Below are 18,427 nucleotides of genomic sequence, written 5' to 3'. Positions count from 1 at the left end.
TATGGATGTAATAATATTTCATACGTCAATATTTTATCTTTTAAAGTGACTCACACAAAACACATATCTTACACATTAATTTTCAGTGTTAAATTAATATATAAGATATGATAGATAAATTAAGTTGTTGTGCTCAGCCTAAAATCTCCAGATGGAAGAGAAGGATCAATAAACTAGTGTGCTGCCGACAAGGAAAGTTATAAATAAGAAGAACACTCGAAGGGTACTTCGTTTTATACAGCAAGAAGCAATTAGGCGAAGAAGGACTCCTCTGTTAGAAACCGGTTAGCAATTGCTGCTGAAAGAGTCAGAAGCCTCTCTTTGTTCTTGCTCGCTTAAGAAAGAGAAATACGCTACGATGAATCATTTAACTGTCCGAAAAATAGAAGATAACAAAAAAAAAATCCTGACCGACCCATGATTACTCCGAAAATGATTATAATGCCGTTAATCGCGCCAATGAGAGCACGCTTTGACGGAACTTATATGCGTTTAGAATGCACCATACGCACACCTCGGTCACACTCTGAATACGATGAAACGCGACATTTAAATATCGCGAGCCGCTCTGTTGGATAATTACGAGCGACAAGAAAATTCGCGTGAAGAATCTCCTGTTCCTGTTGTAAAAAAAAAAAAAAAAATACCGTAAGGTACACGCAATCACGACTTTCTACTTCACATTTCCACGTGAAAATTTTATAAAGATTGAACCACTGAAAATTAATATTTCAAGGATGTAACAAACGTTTAAAATTTTCGAACGAGTCGAATCTCTTTCATTAGGTATTGAAAATAAAAGCTTAACGTACATGTTATACAATGCAAGTGTGTTTTTCGTCCATTTTGGAATCATATTTTAGATTCCTCGTAAAATAAAATAAAAATGTGCCTGTAATAAAGCAATCCTATTTTACTATACGCTTTCCTTTCCTGTTATGAACTTTCCTTTCCTATTTATAGGAAGAAATGATTTATAACACTTTTCTATTCAACAATTTCATTTATCAATCAACTATATTAGGTCAACCTCTGGTCAACTCTTCGACAAGGAATACGCACGAGGCTGCATTTGCAAGCATATTTATCTAATTAATGCACCTCACGTACTCACCGATGCGACAAGTTTGACGTCTTTTAACTTTCTACCATAACAGCGAACGAGAGAGGAAGAAAGAAAAGGAAAATCGAGCCAAAGAGAAAATGTAAAGTTATCTTTGCGTGCACTTGAAAGTCCACATGCGCGCAAACTGCAGTATATAAATACCGACGTAGTGTTATTCAGTAATTTACACATGGAACAGTTAATTAGCGTTGAGTCAAATATTAAAATTCCCTTGCTTTAATTTAAGTATTTAGAACAATACAAGGACAACTCGCGCGAAGATCGCGTGCTAAGCAACAAGAATACCGGCATTTTACATCGATATAAACGATGACATTAAATTGTTTCACAATTACATTAAAATCCTATCATTTATTATATTAATCCAGTCATTTCAATATTCATATTTTAGGCAGTAAAGCGTAAAGTACGGAAAGAATGTTTTTTTTAAATTACCCTGAAAATCGTGGTAATTGTAGGACAATGTAAATCTTGAAGAATTTTACTATACTTTGACAAAATTTACTAAAATTTTAATGAAATTTGGCAAAATTTTGTAAATTTTACTATACTTCTAACAAAATTTACTAAAACATTGCCAACTTTTATTAAAATTTTAGTAAATTTTATTAAAAGTATGGTAAAACTCTTTAAGGTTTACGTCTCATAATTACCACGATTTTCAGGGTAATTTTTAAGAGAAAATTCTCTCCGTGTAGATTTACTCTATCACAATGCTACATAAAATATTAAATTGCATTTTACCAACGCGACTCGAGAGATCGGCGTGCTTCTCGTTCACAAACACAAAAATTAACTAAATTACATTTCAGTTTTAAATAATAGGCAATCAGATACGCATAGGTGACGAAACGCCATATGTGCGGCGTTGTCACAGGAAGGAGGCGGGTTGGGAGAGGGAAGCAATATTTTTTCCGTTCGAATACCTCGTGTTAATATCGCCAACCAAATTATCGGACGGAGTGCCGATCGCGCGACATGTGTTCGGTTGCAGTCGTGCGTACGTGTGCGGATAAAAATAACGGTATATACACGGTGGCGATCTCCCGTCGCCGAAAAAACTGGTTCCCCGGATTCCTCGGAGTGGTTTTTCGATTAAGAGGCGGTCCGTATGGCGCCTGTTAAAACCAACCAACCCCGGCGATCGCGAAACGATCGTGTGGAGAAACGCCTTCATGAATTTTCATATCGAGACGGAAACGGTTTTCGCGTCCGTCCGTCCATCCGTCCAGGCGCGATTCGAACGAGACGATCGCACGTGCAACCCCCTCCCCCTTCCCCGCGACAACAGGTAATTCACTTCGGTAGCGAACGGTGAACGCTCTCCTCGTCGCGTCCTCGTATATTACCGACGAGGAGAGATAGCTGTGCATTGTGCTTGCACCTAGCGCTCCGGACGAGCGAGAGGCGCGTGCTCGACGATACGACGCGTGCTACGCACGTGTCCGAACCAGTTTCGCGACGGTCCCCCCCAAAGGAGGCTCGCGATGAGAGAGGCGGTTGTAAATCTCACGCGAGAATCGCCGCGATCTCGCCCGTTCTTGTGCTAAACGTTTCCTCCGGAACGCGAAAGAAATTTCAAGAACAAAATTTCGCTTCAATTTAATCGCGCGCGTTTCGACGAACTCCAATCGCGATCCTCGCCCTGAACGGCTGTTAATATACCGAGGTGTAGCGGAGTTCATCTCTGGCCGAGATCTTGGCGCCGATCCGGCGGTGAATGAAATCGTCCCGTCCGCGTTAATCTCGATCGCGACGCGCAGTCGGACCATGTAGCGAAATCGATTTAAATCTCGAGACGGCGCGCGATTTACCGTTCGTTTGCACCGAGCGTAAAACAAGAAAAATGGGGGACAAAGGAAAAAAAAAGAGGCTTCCGAGAGGCCTGATGGATACGGGGACATTAACATTAATCACCAGGCGCGCGCGGATGTCATTGCTCGGCGATAAATACACACGCATAAATACAGGCGTCTACTTTTTCCGCGTAGATCTTTGCCTCGAAATTTAAGGTACGATCTGCCTCCAAATTTTTCTTTTTTTTTTTTTTAATATTATAAGTATTATTTACTTATCATCGTGCAGTAAAATTTGTAACAATTGCTTTCTCTGGTCTGGTTACATCAACTGTGATCTTTCAACGCGTGTCTTCGAAAATGAAAAAGGAATGCAAAGAGTCTAGTTTAGGCCTTAATTAAATATATATAATGTTTATAAACTATATTTATAGAAAATTATACAAGCATCTCATAAGCTCGAAAGCAACAGTTGCGCGAGAAGGCGATTCATAACGTAAAAAATAATGGCAAAAAATAATGGCTTCTCCCGGAAGTCCATTAGACCGAAATTGCTACATTTCGCAGTTATTTATTGCCAAGAGACCGAGAGACGAAGCTAGGTAAATAGCCAATCGGCCGAGAGGATCTCGAACCGGCGAATTACATTGACTGCACGTCGCGGCGAGAGTCGTAAATAAAGCGACGTTCACGAGCAGCTAACGGCAGCTGACGGGGGGCACGTCTTGTGCGGCATGGTGAGGCAATTAAGCGCACACGTTGTGAATGAACGAGCGCAATGTCAGGGACGGCGAAGCCGAGGCGACGACGTCCCCGATCGCGCGCGCATCCCTTGACGGACTGACAGAAAACGCGATTGAGGTTAGGCGTTGTCGCGGGGGAGGAAGGAGCAACGACGCGATCGTCGGACGATGCTGCGACTCGCCGGAGCGCGAACGGCCGGAAGTCCGCGCCGTTTTCGCGACACCGAATCGACTCCCTCGCGCGATTCTCGCGAGGGAGATCCCGCGGGTTCTTTTCCCCGCGCGAGTCGAACGAAACGCACTCCGGTGAAGCGCGATCGCACGAGCGCCCACGCGCGCGCGCGCGCGTAACCTCGGACCGACCAGGGCGGACGCGATCGTCGGCGACTCGCGATAAAAATAACAGTGCAACACCGGGAATTATGACAGCGGTGCAGCCGCGGGTAGGGTGGCACGAACCCGCGTAGGAGTTCACGTCTCTCTCGACATGTCTCATCTCCCTTTCTCGTTCTTTCCTTTACTCGGGCAGAGACGTCACGCCGTGCGGTTGTCGCGCGCGGAAGACCCGCGGCCGTCGCCGGCGGGCGCGTGACGCGCCTCGGGAATTATGTAACTTTTGTTGAACGGCGTGTAAATAAAGGCTACTTACCGCTGATCGAGGCGAAAAACGTCAGGATCGCGCGCGCACACACACACGTTACACGTTTACGCGGAGGCCGCTCGCGGCGCACTGCCGCGCGATGGCGCCCGCGCGCCGCCGCCATCTTGGATCGATCGTCGCCGACGATGGCGGACGGGACCGCGCGAATTTCCACTCCGGCGATAATTTTCGGTATTTCCGCTGGATATTTTCCATAATCTGTGCATTTTAGCAAACGAATATAATATTATATTCGTATATAATATTATATAGTGTTACATAATAATTATAACTCCAGGTAATTCAATCTAAATTTATAGTAAAATCTCTAACAGTATCCTCCAATTTCACTCCCTATATATATTACAAGATTGTATTTCTACCAATTAACAAAATAATACATGAATTGAATTATATTAAAATCGTATTAGGAATTATAATAAATATTATAATTATAGTAAGTATAAATTAATTAAATCGATTGAACTGATCGATGCTTTGTCAAATTTGGAAATAAAAATATTATAGAATGTAAATGTTATACATTAATCGTAACACAATTGGCGATTAATTCAATCATCGGGAATTACATCAGAATTTCTAATTACATAATTCGTAATCTCTAATCTCTCCTCTCTCTCCACATGTCAAATAACAAAAGATAATATTTCTCTGTTCTCTCTATTTATTATATTAAATAATAGTATTTGATAAAGTAAGTTGATTCTAGTGAATTTATCGTAAAAAATGCAAGATTACTCACGATTAATTTTATAAAACCAAAAGTATGTGTAGAAAATGTTTCATCTTCATTCTGTTCTCATCTCTACATCGTAAGTTTACTGTAGTGTCCTTTCTAATGCCAATTTTAATTTTAGTCACTGATAATGAGAATGTGGTAATGTACAATAAAACAATTCGTTTGATTCTTCGCTATTTAATGTCTTCTTACATATTTAGAACATAAATAACAACAACTGATGCGCGTAAAGTGTATCACATCGGTTTGTTTGAGGGATTATCGGTGAAACGTAAAACTGCGAGGTTTCCAAGTTCTGTGCGATTATAATAAATAAATAATGTAAATCTTGGAACATAATGGCAAAATAACTTTCACAATTGTCATTTAATTCTTACAAGCTTAGAATGTAAATAGTAACAAACGGCGCGCGCAACATTCATATACTTACACGACCATGCGGTACATGCAGTCATTTGCAGAAATAATGTATCTAATAGGAGACATGAATGTTGGGTGAGTAATAGGAATAATATTAAGTGCGTGTATATACACGCGACTGATGAAAAAGTATAAAAACAAATAAAAAATCTATAACGCGAAATGCAATTTTTAAAAAGTTACTTAGCAACTGTGCTTTACCGAGACATTCAGACGTAAAGAGAATTTAACGTATATAATTTTATATATATTAAATTTTATATATATATAAAATTATATAATATATATAATATACATATACTTAATATAGTATATTATATATATTGTAATTATATCATATTACGTACAACCTTTTGTCTTGATATTCATCACCCGTTTCTATTATTTAAATGGTATTTAGAATAGCTCTTAAATATACATTTCCTTTACGTACAGTAATCCTCATTCGAGTATTATTTATCAGTAAATATTCGGTCATTTCTTATAAATAGTACAGAGAATTATATTATTTTAATTAAAATACTTATGGAGACATATTATAATATGAATATCTATTACATCATGGATAACGTATAACCCAAATTCCCTTCTTGACTTGAGAAAGTTTGATACACAAGCTTGCGCGCTCTTCTGTCTACCGTCGCTAGCTAATTACTATTTACCGATAAAAACGGCTTATCTATTACTTAACAAATATACCCTTTTGCAAACTTATCAATTAAACGCAAATTAAAATGATGTGTTTCATTCTTATATCCTATTATAATTTGCATCAATTCCAAATTTCATAAAAATCACAAAACAGCATTGGAAGCTTAGAATGTGTGCGCGTTACGGCAAATACCGCACCCTAGAGCGAACTCTTCTCCCGTCGGTGGATGCTTCACGTGCAGCGGACATTCATCTCCTTCCAATTGCTTAGCCTTGGGACCTTGGAAAGAAAACAATCAGTGTGTTATACATTACTCTTTGGAAACTAATTATTGTTATGAAAATTGAGAAAGCGTATTTTATGTACCAGCGGGACATATGGGCAGCTCACTCTTCGGAATAGTGGTAACACGCTGGAAGTCATCGTGGCAAGGCTTGCAGAAATGTGTTGTACCGAAACAAAAGAATACCGCCACCGAGCAACAATATCGGCATTTATACTCGAGGAAGTCTGCCCCATGCTTCGGACACATCTGTGCCCTTGCCACATCACTACAACCTCCACAAACTAGTTCAGCAGGATCAAACGATTCCCCGCCCAACTGTGCATCACAGCGCGCTTCACCTCCGTAATAAGCTTTCTGACATTTGTAACACACGTAATACGCATAACGTTCCATCGCGTAAGCAGCGGCATCCTGATAACGACCACCAAGTGCGAAAGTTCCTTCGGCCCTGCGAAAAAAAAACAAAATAATTTCAATACACTTATGTATCATGTTGATTACATCATCGGGTATTGGCAAGAAAATATTACTTATGTAAGCCTTCGTATTCCAAGCGCATTAGCGCCTTCCTTCGTACGTCCTCGTAGAGCTCTTTCACACTAGCCAGTTGCTCGGATAATGTCGGATGATCCATCGGTATTTTGCAGATCGGGCACAGAGAGAAACCGAACGTGATTCGTGGTCCCACCCAACGCTTCATCAAGACGTGTCGGCAACAATGTAGATGGAATACATGACCGCATTGCAACTGAATTGCTGGCGCGCAAGACAAGGCCTCGGTGAAGCAAATCATGCACATATCATCGGCATCCTGTTTCAAATCAGTTCCTGATAAGCAACGATGGAGGCAAGGTAGGCAAGTTCTCTCATTTCTAACACCCCCGCAAATATGACCGCAGGAGTGGACCATGTTACATGCGTTTTTCGCATGCTCCTGGCAATCATGATCGGCGCAAATGTTGCCTATTGCTAGTAAACCCGTATTCCCTGTAGTACCACAAAATCGACAAATACCAGTAGTGGCGCCAACTGGCTTTCTCGGCGCCCCGTCACGAAATTCTACCAATGCTTTCAGCGTCCTGCTATCCGCCAGAGCCAAAATCCAGAACAGTTTCGTTCTACCACAACCTTCGTGAAGATCTACCCGTATCGCTTCTTCTTCCTCCTTACAAACTTGTCTAAGATGTGTTCTTGTTCTTCTATGAAGATGTAGAATTCTATCACATTCCGCGCACAAATTACCACAAACGTTACACTGAATAATAGCGGTGGTTTCGTCATCATCGTGATTACTACACGTTGGCTATAAAAAAAAGAACAAAGTTACTCTTACATTCAATTACTCTTACACTGTATACGATAATTTGAAGATGTATTGATAATTTTACCCTGGGTGGCAACGGCTGCCCTTCGGAACCGCTCCATTGACCAGATGATAATCTTTCTACATGTTCCGAATTCAAAACGCACAAAGAAGCAAGCGCTAACCATAGTGTTGGAGATCGAAGGCATTCAGTAGGATCGCGACTCTTCTCGTCCAGTCTAGTCAAGTTTAGGATATTTTCCGCTATAGCTGCTTTTGTTATAGATGCCCATTCTTCTGATAACTTACCCTAATATAAAGAAAGACATTAATTAGATATTATAAAATGCGTATTAGTCATGATACTCACCGATGCCATGTCCTTTAAAAGTTGAATTATCACTTCTGCCAGCTTACGCGTCATGCAACCCCTTAACCACCATCTCGTTCCGACGTAACTTTTTGGGTGGATGCTGGTAGCTAACGAAACAGTTTGAAGCGCCTTGCCGTTGTTTTCCTTTCCTTTCACTTTGACTTGCACAGTTAATGCTTTCGCGATACAGCTTAAAAATACATCGAGAATACCGGCGGAATGTTCATCGAAATCTGAAGCGTGAATAAAGCCACTATTCGCCGCGGATACAATACTAAAATCAGTAGGCGGCAGTCGATCGACATTTATAACGTTCGCTAATGTTTCAGGTTTAATTTCAGGTAGTATCCGCCGCAGGAGAGATGTTACCTAAAAATATAAAACAATATTGTTGAAAATATTGTTTCAAATTTAACTTTGTAACGTTAATAAAACATACTTGACGCTGCACTCTTGCCGATCCGGTATGCAATAAACTCAATAGATCTTTTAATAATCCAGTCTGATGCGATAAGTAATATTGCCCTACAGAACTACCGCTTAGAGCAAGAACCATAGAAAGCATTTCGAAGCAATAAGTATCGGCCGCTTTTGGAAGATCACTATTGTCGCTCAACACACTATTAGCGGGTGTCGGTGAACATAAAAGTGTTTCCCATTCTTCTCTCAAGCGTATAGTCTCCTTTCTAATCGCTTGCACGATATGAGTACACACTTGTTTCTGTAAGTGTGTTAAATTACTTCTGCTGAATAATATTCCAACCATATGCTCTCGAAGATCGTTACTGTCCTCTAAATCTTCATTAGTAACTTCCGTCGGTTCCATCTGTTGTTGCTTCTCTCCTTGTATAAGTTTTCCAAATACCTGTAATGCACAAAACATTATAGAAAACGTTACAATAAAAAGTAGATTGCAAGAAATCATGCATACCTGAGATGTGATTAGTCGAAACACCTTCAAAGTTTCTGCCTCGCAATTTCTTTGCTGAATAGTCTGTGCGCTTAGCTGTTTTCCAACTTTCAAAGATTCTCCTTCGATCTCACCCAGCATTCTGATTTGACGAACTCTCAAAGAGTTATCTGGCCCCTTTAATTCCATACCCACGACCATATGACGTTGATCTGTGAAGAAAAATACATTATAATCTTGAATGAATTTATATCGCATAGAGAAATGCAACATTCTTCAAAAAATATTTTTTCTCTGAATGATTTTACAAAACCTATTCTAATATAGCATATACTAGTGATTACAATTTTTTACATTACCAGTAATTGGGCAGTTAATCCATCCAGCTGATCTACTTTCGATCTCTACAGTCCTTAATTTTATCATTTCATCGGCGTTGACACCAGATAGGAAAGTTACATTCGATACTTTGTGCTTGTGAATAAATTTTAAATTAAACAAACATTGTTTGACAAAATCAAAGTTTTTCTTTATAAAAAGAACTTACTGTTAAATCGCGGCAATTATCGATGTGTACGTACAACATTCTGGGTAAGGAATGTGCGCCACAGACAATTGTAATCACTTTAGTTTTATTACGATCTTCGTCTCCAGATTCCCAGAATGTTTCTGTTGAATTGTCCGTAAGGCTACCAATCATAGCTTGTCTACTAGAGGCTTTGATCTCAATGTTGGACGTTAAATCCTTTAAAGCTTCCACCCAACTGCTTATCTGCTGTGAAACTGTCGACTGGTGGCTTTCGTGCATACTCATCGTTATATCTTCTTCTTCCTCGGATCGCGAAAGAATTTTACTGATGTTACTAAATACATGACTTCTATGTAGGAACATATGATCTGCTGGTGTAAATCGAATACCCCAACATCGAATCGCAGCTTGTTGTAACGGAGATCCTGTAAATATTATTGCATTAATATTTATTGTAATAATATTTATTCATTAAATATCTCTTTTAATTCCCTGAGAACAATTTACCAAGTGGCGGTAGTAGCATTAAATCTGCAATTGTTTGTAATAAAGTATGAAACACAGTAGGTAATGGATTAACGGATTCTCCGGCTATCACTAAATCACTTAGAGGATGTTCACTGACGCCAATTATATCCTACAAATTAAAGTTATATTATAATAGTAAATATTTGTCTATATTAATAAATAAATTCTTATTAAAAATATATATCTCATTTACGTGATCTTCCTTTTTTTCCGTTCTGTTATCATCATCGTTTGCATCCGTACTGTCAGAAGGAATAACCGGTGTAAGAGACGAGACAAACCACCAAAGTAAGTCGTGCAAACAAATTGGTTGCGTTACGCTTCTTAAAAGCCAATTTAACGCCTGCATCGCGTAAACTCGACAAGCGGCACGGCGCAACGCTTGCTTCATCGCAAGCTGCAGATGTTGTAAGTTGTGCTGTTGAAGAACGAATAACATTACAGGCCTCATGAGAATTTCTATCCTATCGTTACTTGCTACTTCAGTTTGACTAGTGGATACTATGGCAGATTGATCCATTGATGGCACTAATTTCTGTAGTGCAGCGGATGGATAACATAGAAGCGAAGAACCTGTTTCTGAAAAACAATGAAAGATATTATCAATATTTGTTTTAAAAAATATTTACTTTTGCATCTAATATATTTGTAATTATCGTTTAAAATAAAATCGTACCGTTATTCATTTCGCTGCTGCTGTTATTTCGTTTCCTCATCATAACGACTCTACCATCATTACTGTTTCTTGCCCATGGTGCACCGGTAGACATAGACACCGATCTATGAAACGTACTACGATTTTTGCCACTTTCATTGTCACTATCACTCGTTGGATACTCCGACAACGGCTGCAAGTAAGACGATTAAAGTTAAGATGATTATTAAAATTGATTATTAAAAAAATAGAAAAAAAAGAATTTATCCACGTACTCTGCCATTCGTGTTGTTGAACGTGCCGTTGTTACTCTCATAATTATTTTGTTGTCCATTTTCACGTCTGAGAGTTTCTTCGTAGTACCTTTCATCATGACTTTGCGAGTGATGAATACCTAAGGCTTGCAAACATTGGAATGGTCCAGTTGGTGGAAACGGTCCAGTAGCCTCGGGAGGACTATAATTTTCAGCTACGGATGACAAAGTCTGTGATGGTCGTCTCTGTTGTTTAGGGATATTAAAACCAGAAGCACTAGCCAGATCCAGCAGAAACATCGCATTGTTTTTCATAATAATATGAGTCTCGTTTCCACCGGGACTGTTCATCGGAGATAGAACTTTGCTCGTGCCGTTCTTTCTTTTCGAAATCCCGCTTACAAATTTCTTTGCAAATTTGTTTTTTCTGGCCTTCAGATATTTATCTCTACACGTGTCGCAGATTAAATACCACGAGCTACCACCGACCCCGCCATCGCCACAGTTGCCTGCCCATCCCACACAGTAGTTTCCGCCGCTGTTGTATCCTTTTCCGCCTGCGTGCCAGCCACAGCCTGGATGCATCATCTTCATATGATAAGTAACTGGATGTGGAAACATCGACCCGCAAAGCTCGCAGATAGTTTCGCGTTCAATTCCCGCTAAAACCTCAGATGTGTTAGCTCTGCCAATAGGCTTCCATTCCTTCTTCTTCCGGCTGCCTTTCTTCTCGCGTTCTTTCACTTTGTCCTCTCTGGGACGTTTCTCCGGAATTGGTCGTTTCGCCAGCTTCATTGTTTGTATCTGCGATATGGGACTGGGTAAAATCGATTGTTGTTCGATGGCTTGCTGGCAATTGCTGCTGAGCTCTTCCCATAGAAAAACTAGACTCTTTAATGCCGGTGGTAATACCGCAACCGTATGAAATTCAGGTAAAGAACTAAGCTTGCCTGTACTCGCTTGAATTTCTTCTTTGATTGTGTTCTCCTGTTTTTTTCTACTCCTATTAGCATTAGCGTTTGCAGCTGATCGTGTGAGAGTCTCCAACGTACTAGGTTGAATGTGTAAATAATTGCCAGCGTTCGTCACTTCAACGGAGTGTCTTTGACGTGCCTTTTGCTCCTGTTGCTGCTTGTCGCTGGATTGCACCACGGTTTGTCTGGTTACGACTAGCGCACCCTGTTTCGGTAAACTTGGGTGAAACTTGAGGAAACTCGCGCAAGCCATGGCGTCGTGTACAATTCCCTCATGCCATAGGAACGCAGCAAAGACAGCTCTCAGACATTCCGCCACGGAAGGACTAATCGCTTCTTTCACTTTGTCTTTACATAAATTTAAAGCACGATTAGGACTGGGACTCTGTTGTGCGTTAGCAGGTGACATAGCACGCTTCGCTCTTGTTTTCACAGCTTTCATGTGATCTCTCCTATTCATTTTCGGTGAGTGTCGCTCGTCCTTTACTCCGGATGAACCGATGTTGAAATGACCTTTCATAGCCGTGGTAGCGCTCTCTGGGCTTGTCTGCGTTTGCGCTTGAGATACTTTGCGCGGACTTTCTTGCGAATCCTTTAAGAAACAATTCTCTATTTCTTGGTTCTTTGCATATATTATGCATCTATTTTCATATTATAAATGAAATTCTTCTCATATGTGCTTGCGAGGAAAATAAGTGTTCAAACGGAAAGAAGGCTTTTACGCTACATTACTTACAGCACATTCCTTCTTGGGAGTATCAGGCGGACTAGCTATACTGCCCTCAGATCTCATGTGCAAAGAACTGCAACTTGGACTCGGTGATAGATCACGCGTATTGGCAGTAGTGCTGATACCGCTCGGTGACTGTGATGGATCTCTCGTCAGACTACTAACCAAGGCACTTGTGTCGCTCTGTGTTGAGCCGCGACGTTGCGACGTTATGCTGTCAACCATCCCTCCTGACACTTCAAAAATAAGAATAATAAAATATTAATGATCAAACTGCAGAATCTCCGGAAGATACATCGGATATTCATATAAAATAACAATAATATCATTTTCTCACCTTACAGCATTCTGACAGAGTTAGTGACATTTATAACATTCGCTTATATAATTCATTCAAAAAATTTAAATCGTGCAAATTACTTCGTGCGACTGTGTATAAAAGTTTTTAGGTAAAAGTTTCAAAGAACATATAGTAATGTGTATCTTGATATGTATTAAAGTGTAAAAATAATAGCAGTAGTGAAAACTTAGAACAAATATTGCTTGTGACATAGATCTCGATATGATGTAAACTAGGGTGAGTAGTGTGTATCTTACCTAACGGGGAGAGGCCGACACTTCGGGGGGAGCCGCAGAGTACAGGACTGCTACTCATACTCTCTCCCCCTCCTATCGCGCTTCTCCCACCTAATAATTTTGATTAATTGTAGCATATGTTGTGTCGAGTATGTCTTATTGTTAATTGCGAAGTTATATGACATTTTTGGATTGCATAAAGAATTTATTTTGTGCGTATTATGTAAAAATCATGCGTATATTTATAAAAAATAAAATAATGTCGCGTGCCATTCCGATTGAAACTACATTATCGCGCATGCATAATACGATATCATGATATTCATTGATCAATACAAAATAGATTCTATCGTGCTATCATTCCTATATCTAAAATAAGTGATGATGTAATTAAAAGATCCTCGAAGATAGAGAATTTGTGCACTATTTGATGTTTTATAGCTCTATTAATTCAATAGGATAGAAACGAGTACCTGGTGTGTTAGTAACAGGAGGGAAGAGGCAATTACCAGAAACGGCTGGCTGTCGACTGGACCCAGCTAAGATCAACATGACTAATTTGTTATAACTAATCCAAATAGAATGTATTTAGTAGTTAATGTAAGTATCTAAAATTTTTCTATCACCTATCACATATTTCACTTTAATATCACTATATCAAATATCAAATATCAAATATTAAATATCAAATATCAAATATCAAATATTTTCTTCTAGTACACAATAGAGAAAAAAAAAACATAAATACATAAGATATTGTCTTACAAGTATCAGCGTCCGTTTTCACAGCTTCTGAAATAATTTCATTTTCAAAGCAACTGTAGTGTCAAATTAAAAGAAAAATACACACACGGATGGATAATGTTAGAAATGAGTTAGTAAAGAAATCAGTTTGATAGAGAAACGATAATCATTCGACAAAAATACACATACGTACCAGGTATTGGGACTGGACTGGAAGAGGGGCTGTGAAATCTTGGTGACCCACCTTGAGGATTCTTTGGCGAGGAACTTCTTGACATTCGCCGCGGAGTTTCCGGCGGTGTTGCTCCGTTGCCATTTGCACGGCTCTCCCCCATCGCTTTTACCAACTCCTTTACAGATACGCCCACGAATTCCGAGAAATCTCTGAAAATCATTAATAATGCATACTGAGATGAATACTTGTGTATTAATAGAAAATTTTTTATTCTGTTTAAAAATTTTAAGGATTTGCAATTTATATCAAAACGAAGTAAACATGCATATCGAGGCGCTTGCTTTTACATTCTCGAAAAAATCAATAATCTGAAAGTTCGAAAACTCAAAAAAAAACTTTAAATAACTGTAAATAAATTCTTAAGTTGATAATTTAATTAAAATATTAAAAATTTCAGAAAATTATTACGTGCGAATATATACCTGCCCGGAGAACTTCTCTTTTCTCCATGACATTTGTCATCTCCTCTCAACCATTTCTGAAGAACGCTAAATTTTCCCCCACCACTTTCCTTTTCCCGCTCTCTCTCTTTGGCTACTCTTTCCTTGGAATGAGGTTTCGAAAATTTCGAAGTACTATCAGTTTTTTCTGGTGTAAAGCGTTCGCTTCCTAAAAGACATACATATTTAACAAATGTTTGAATGCAACAAGTTATAAAAATTTATTTTTACGATTATATACCTGGTGAGTCATGTTGATTGTACGATCCAAAAACAAATGGATTTGTGTTGCAACTATCAATGGATTCCGCCGTATCTGGTGTGTAATTTTGTGTGGTAAAATTAAAGCCTTCGTGACTAACGGAAGGCACGGAAAAATCGAAACCTTTATTGCTCGGTGAAACTGCTGAGTCCGGTATTATCGGTTTTTTCTCAATTGGGTCGTTCTCCAAATCCTGCTCGAGCTTCATATAAATAACGCTAGTTTGTTTGTTAATTGCGAGCGACCATGCCTCTACACCTCGGCTCTTATCAAAGCAATACTTAGCCACCGAATCATCATCGATGCGTACCCAAGTTCCTTCGTGATTTACGCACTGCAAGAGATGAATTACGAAGTGTCATATATGAAAGGAGACATGCGGGTATTTAATGGTAATATAAATTAACTTACATATTCTTGAACGGTAACCGTATTTCCAAGCGCTAACATTCCGATCGGTGCGCCTTTCAAGCTCGGTTTGCTTCTAATATTGTGTCCGGAAGCCCCGCATTTTATGACCATCATGCTTCTTCCGGCGTCGAAAGTCACCGTCTTCCTCTTGCTGCAAGCATTAAATCAGAAAATAGTCGAAAATATGAATGACACACGAAATATTTCTTACGTACTCGTCGCTAGCGTCAGGACGTTTCCGCAGGATAGTTTCCTTGATAACTTGATCCAAAATGGATTTTGGTTCTTCTACAGGGAGGAGCAAAGTTTTTCCTAAATGTTGATTATATTGCAAGCACCATGCCTCAAGATGACTACTGTTGCAGTATTCCTTGATCGTTTCTGCGTTTAATCGTAGCCAGACGCCATCGTCATTATGAATCTGGTTGGAGAAAAAACCAGAGAGTATTTATAATACTTAAATATCTTATTTGTCTTAAAAATATGTAGAAAAATAATTAAAATTAAAATTATACGAAATAAAAATATAAGAAATATTTATTCCAGTTTTGTTTTTCCGATATATTCCAATATATTTTTGTTCAAATTTGATAAAAATGCACATTATTTTCATTCGTTTGTTTTTACAGCAGATTTTGAAATAAATGGAAAACAACCATTAAAGCTTATTAATGAGATTACCTCATCAACAAAAGCTATAGTGCCATTAACCGAGACAAATCCGATCTGTTCGCTTTGGAGCGACGGATGAGCTCGTATTCTCAATCCGGCGCTGTTCTTCGCCACGAATTTTCTGAGCCTACTCGGCTGGAGCTGAGGCTTTTTAACAATGTTCTGAGTGGGTGGCTGCATGCCTTGTGGCGGTTCCTTCACCTCGACTTTGTAATTCTAAATAAAGCGGAATTGGATTAGCTTACTTGAAGCCTATTTAAACCTTCCATAATTTCCAATTACAAAAGCAGAAATTAGAATTAAATTTAGCTAAATATCACAATCTATCCTCGAGAGATAAATTATCTACGCACATCCTCCATGTTGTAACCGTCCACCGTGATCATCAGCGAGTACCAGCCAACGGAGGACGGTGTCCACGTAGCGCTGTAACTTCCGTCGCCGTTAGGTCTGACCAGCATACTCTCGCTCGATCTCTTCACGGCGGGTGACATAAACCTCAGTTCCTCGAACGAGTAATTCTGATAGGCCTTCATAATGGTGATGGCGTAGAAGCACATTTTATTATTGATGGTCACCTCGTACGGAACGTCCAAGGATGGTTGCGGGTGACCGCCAAATGTCATGGGGTCCGGTTGAGAGACGCGGCGTATCTTTCTGCTCTGATCGGAATCCGTGATGTCCGTTTTATCGATCGGCACCGCCTTGACTTCGATCTGTAAAGATGATGATTTGCGTCTCGACACATATTTCATAACTTACCGATGCCGTGATCGCACGCATCGCGGAGAGGAAGAAATACCTTCAATCCGGGCACGTGCACCACTTCGCCGTATTGATCTCTCGTGAGCACGGTGACGATCGCCGGCCATCCGCATCTCATTTCTTCTCGTGAATAGAGCGCCTCGCATTGAGAGGGATCCACGAAGCTGTCCGGTTGCAGCCATCGCGCGAGTCTACCGCCGCTGGTGCCGGCCGAGCAGGAGACGAAATCACGCAGGAATAGACGTTCGTTCGAGTGACAACTGAAAATGGTAAAGTACACATGCGGAATTTGAAAAAGATTGGAAATATCTCACGACGTCTTTTGTTTAAAGTTATTTTCCGAATCGTTCGATCTATTTACGCGAACCACAACTGCGTTTAAACTCCGATGTATTCCGTCCTATTCTGTTCCTTCTATTAGTTGGTTCAAAATTTATCACACATGCAAGAGAAGATTTATGAGCTTTGGCCGTTCCACAAAAGGTCAAGAAAATTATGATAAAAATATGAAGAGTCATTCTGAATTTAAAAAGTATAAGAATTCCCTTCGATTTAATTCATGTATTCTGGTTAAGAACATTATGATGTAAAATTACGCATACAAGAGCAGGGAGTGTGGGGAGAATTTCAGTTGAAATTCTTAGACCTTTGTTGACCGCGTTAGAGAGAGAGAAAATAAGCGGTAAACATCGAGAATACAGGACCATCGTATTGAGATATATCGGACTATAAACGTCACGAAAGATTTCGCGAAGGCTCGTCTTTACTACGAAATCTCTGTCTGAGTCCGTCACGAGTGCGTGGAACGGGAGCAAATACGATTCATTAAAACGAGTTTGAGAATTGCGATGCCCCTAATTGATTGGTGTATCGCGAATCCCGTCCGAGTGGATCGTGAAATAGAGGACGATGCTCCTCCGCCAGTCAAAGAATCGTCGCTTCTCCATCGTTCGAACTCGTGGAGCTCATCCCTAATAAGGCACAATCACATACACACATACACATACACACACACACACATACATTGCGCGATTCTCCTCTCTACGGGATCCCGTCAACGTGATCCGCGCTTCTTCGCTACCTATATACAGCGCAACCATACTCCGCGTTTTTGCCGTCGTGAGAACCGGTATACTGGGAAAATCACGCGTGCGAGAGTGCAGTCATTACGGTATTTTCGCGTGAAAAATAAGGGGATCTTATTAAAATGAGTGGCGACGATGTGTAAAACTCGAGGTTTTCTTCTCCTCCACCGCTGATGCATCAAATTGCAATAAGCAAATATTTAATTAAACTCTAATTTCACACGCACTTGTAACTCCTTTTTCAGATCTTTCCTGTAAAAAATCTGAATGTTTAACAAGTTATTACTAAAGTAGATGGTTTCACGAGTTTTTAAAGAATTTTCAAAGCTTTAAAATTCAACGGTAAATTAAATATTAGACCAAAATGATACAAGAAGTAAACACTATAATATTTTTCGGTCAAAGCGGACATTGGTGCTTAATAATGTCAGTTATTAAGTAGAGGAAGGCCATTCATACTGGCATAAGTTCCTAAAGCAGCATTTCTCTATTTCTCGGAAACTAAATATTATATTAATACTGATAAAAATATGATCTGTTTAGATAACTGAAGAAATA

At 39.7% G+C, this 18,427-nt stretch overlaps 2 protein-coding genes across 7 annotated transcripts in view; both read right to left on the bottom strand.

Annotated features, from left to right (window-relative positions):
* Positions 1 to 4,395, bottom strand: part of LOC105837391 (WD repeat-containing protein 47) — a 78,339-nt gene extending 73,944 nt beyond the window's left edge. The window contains exon 1 of the mRNA XM_036285665.1: positions 4,315 to 4,395. The gene's annotated coding sequence lies outside the window, so the exon portion shown is untranslated. The remainder of the gene's footprint in view (positions 1 to 4,314) is intronic.
* An 827-nt stretch (positions 4,396 to 5,222) lies between these two features.
* Positions 5,223 to 17,028, bottom strand: LOC105833137 (E3 ubiquitin-protein ligase MYCBP2). Of its 6 annotated transcripts, none has more exons than XM_036285660.1 (24): positions 16,822 to 17,028; positions 16,373 to 16,735; positions 16,029 to 16,235; positions 15,563 to 15,768; positions 15,348 to 15,498; positions 14,916 to 15,270; positions 14,657 to 14,843; positions 14,193 to 14,383; positions 14,021 to 14,044; positions 13,729 to 13,794; positions 12,686 to 12,915; positions 10,997 to 12,541; positions 10,743 to 10,914; positions 10,260 to 10,645; positions 10,046 to 10,175; positions 9,557 to 9,963; positions 9,369 to 9,483; positions 9,031 to 9,221; positions 8,539 to 8,964; positions 8,097 to 8,468; positions 7,812 to 8,036; positions 6,954 to 7,726; positions 6,504 to 6,871; positions 5,223 to 6,416 (listed from the first exon to the last, which is right to left on the bottom strand). In XM_036285660.1, exons 1-24 carry the CDS (start codon positions 16,900 to 16,902, stop codon positions 6,301 to 6,303), a joined length of 7,287 nt encoding a protein of 2,428 aa, XP_036141553.1. In that variant the 5' UTR covers positions 16,903 to 17,028; the 3' UTR covers positions 5,223 to 6,300. The 6 variants fall into 6 exon arrangements, with proteins under 6 accessions (XP_036141553.1, XP_036141552.1, XP_036141554.1 ...); XM_036285659.1 differs by lacking the exon at positions 14,021 to 14,044 and adding an exon at positions 13,277 to 13,366 and having other exon boundaries at positions 14,244 to 14,383; XM_036285661.1 differs by lacking the exon at positions 14,021 to 14,044.
* Positions 17,029 to 18,427: the final 1,399 nt, after the last annotated feature.

The sequence above is a fragment of the Monomorium pharaonis genome, chromosome 4, assembly GCF_013373865.1.
Source record: "Monomorium pharaonis isolate MP-MQ-018 chromosome 4, ASM1337386v2, whole genome shotgun sequence".
In the NCBI taxonomy this organism is placed as follows: domain Eukaryota; kingdom Metazoa; phylum Arthropoda; class Insecta; order Hymenoptera; family Formicidae; genus Monomorium; species Monomorium pharaonis.
Note: the sequence above shows the minus strand (reverse complement) of the source record. Positions and strands in the feature narration are given on the sequence as shown.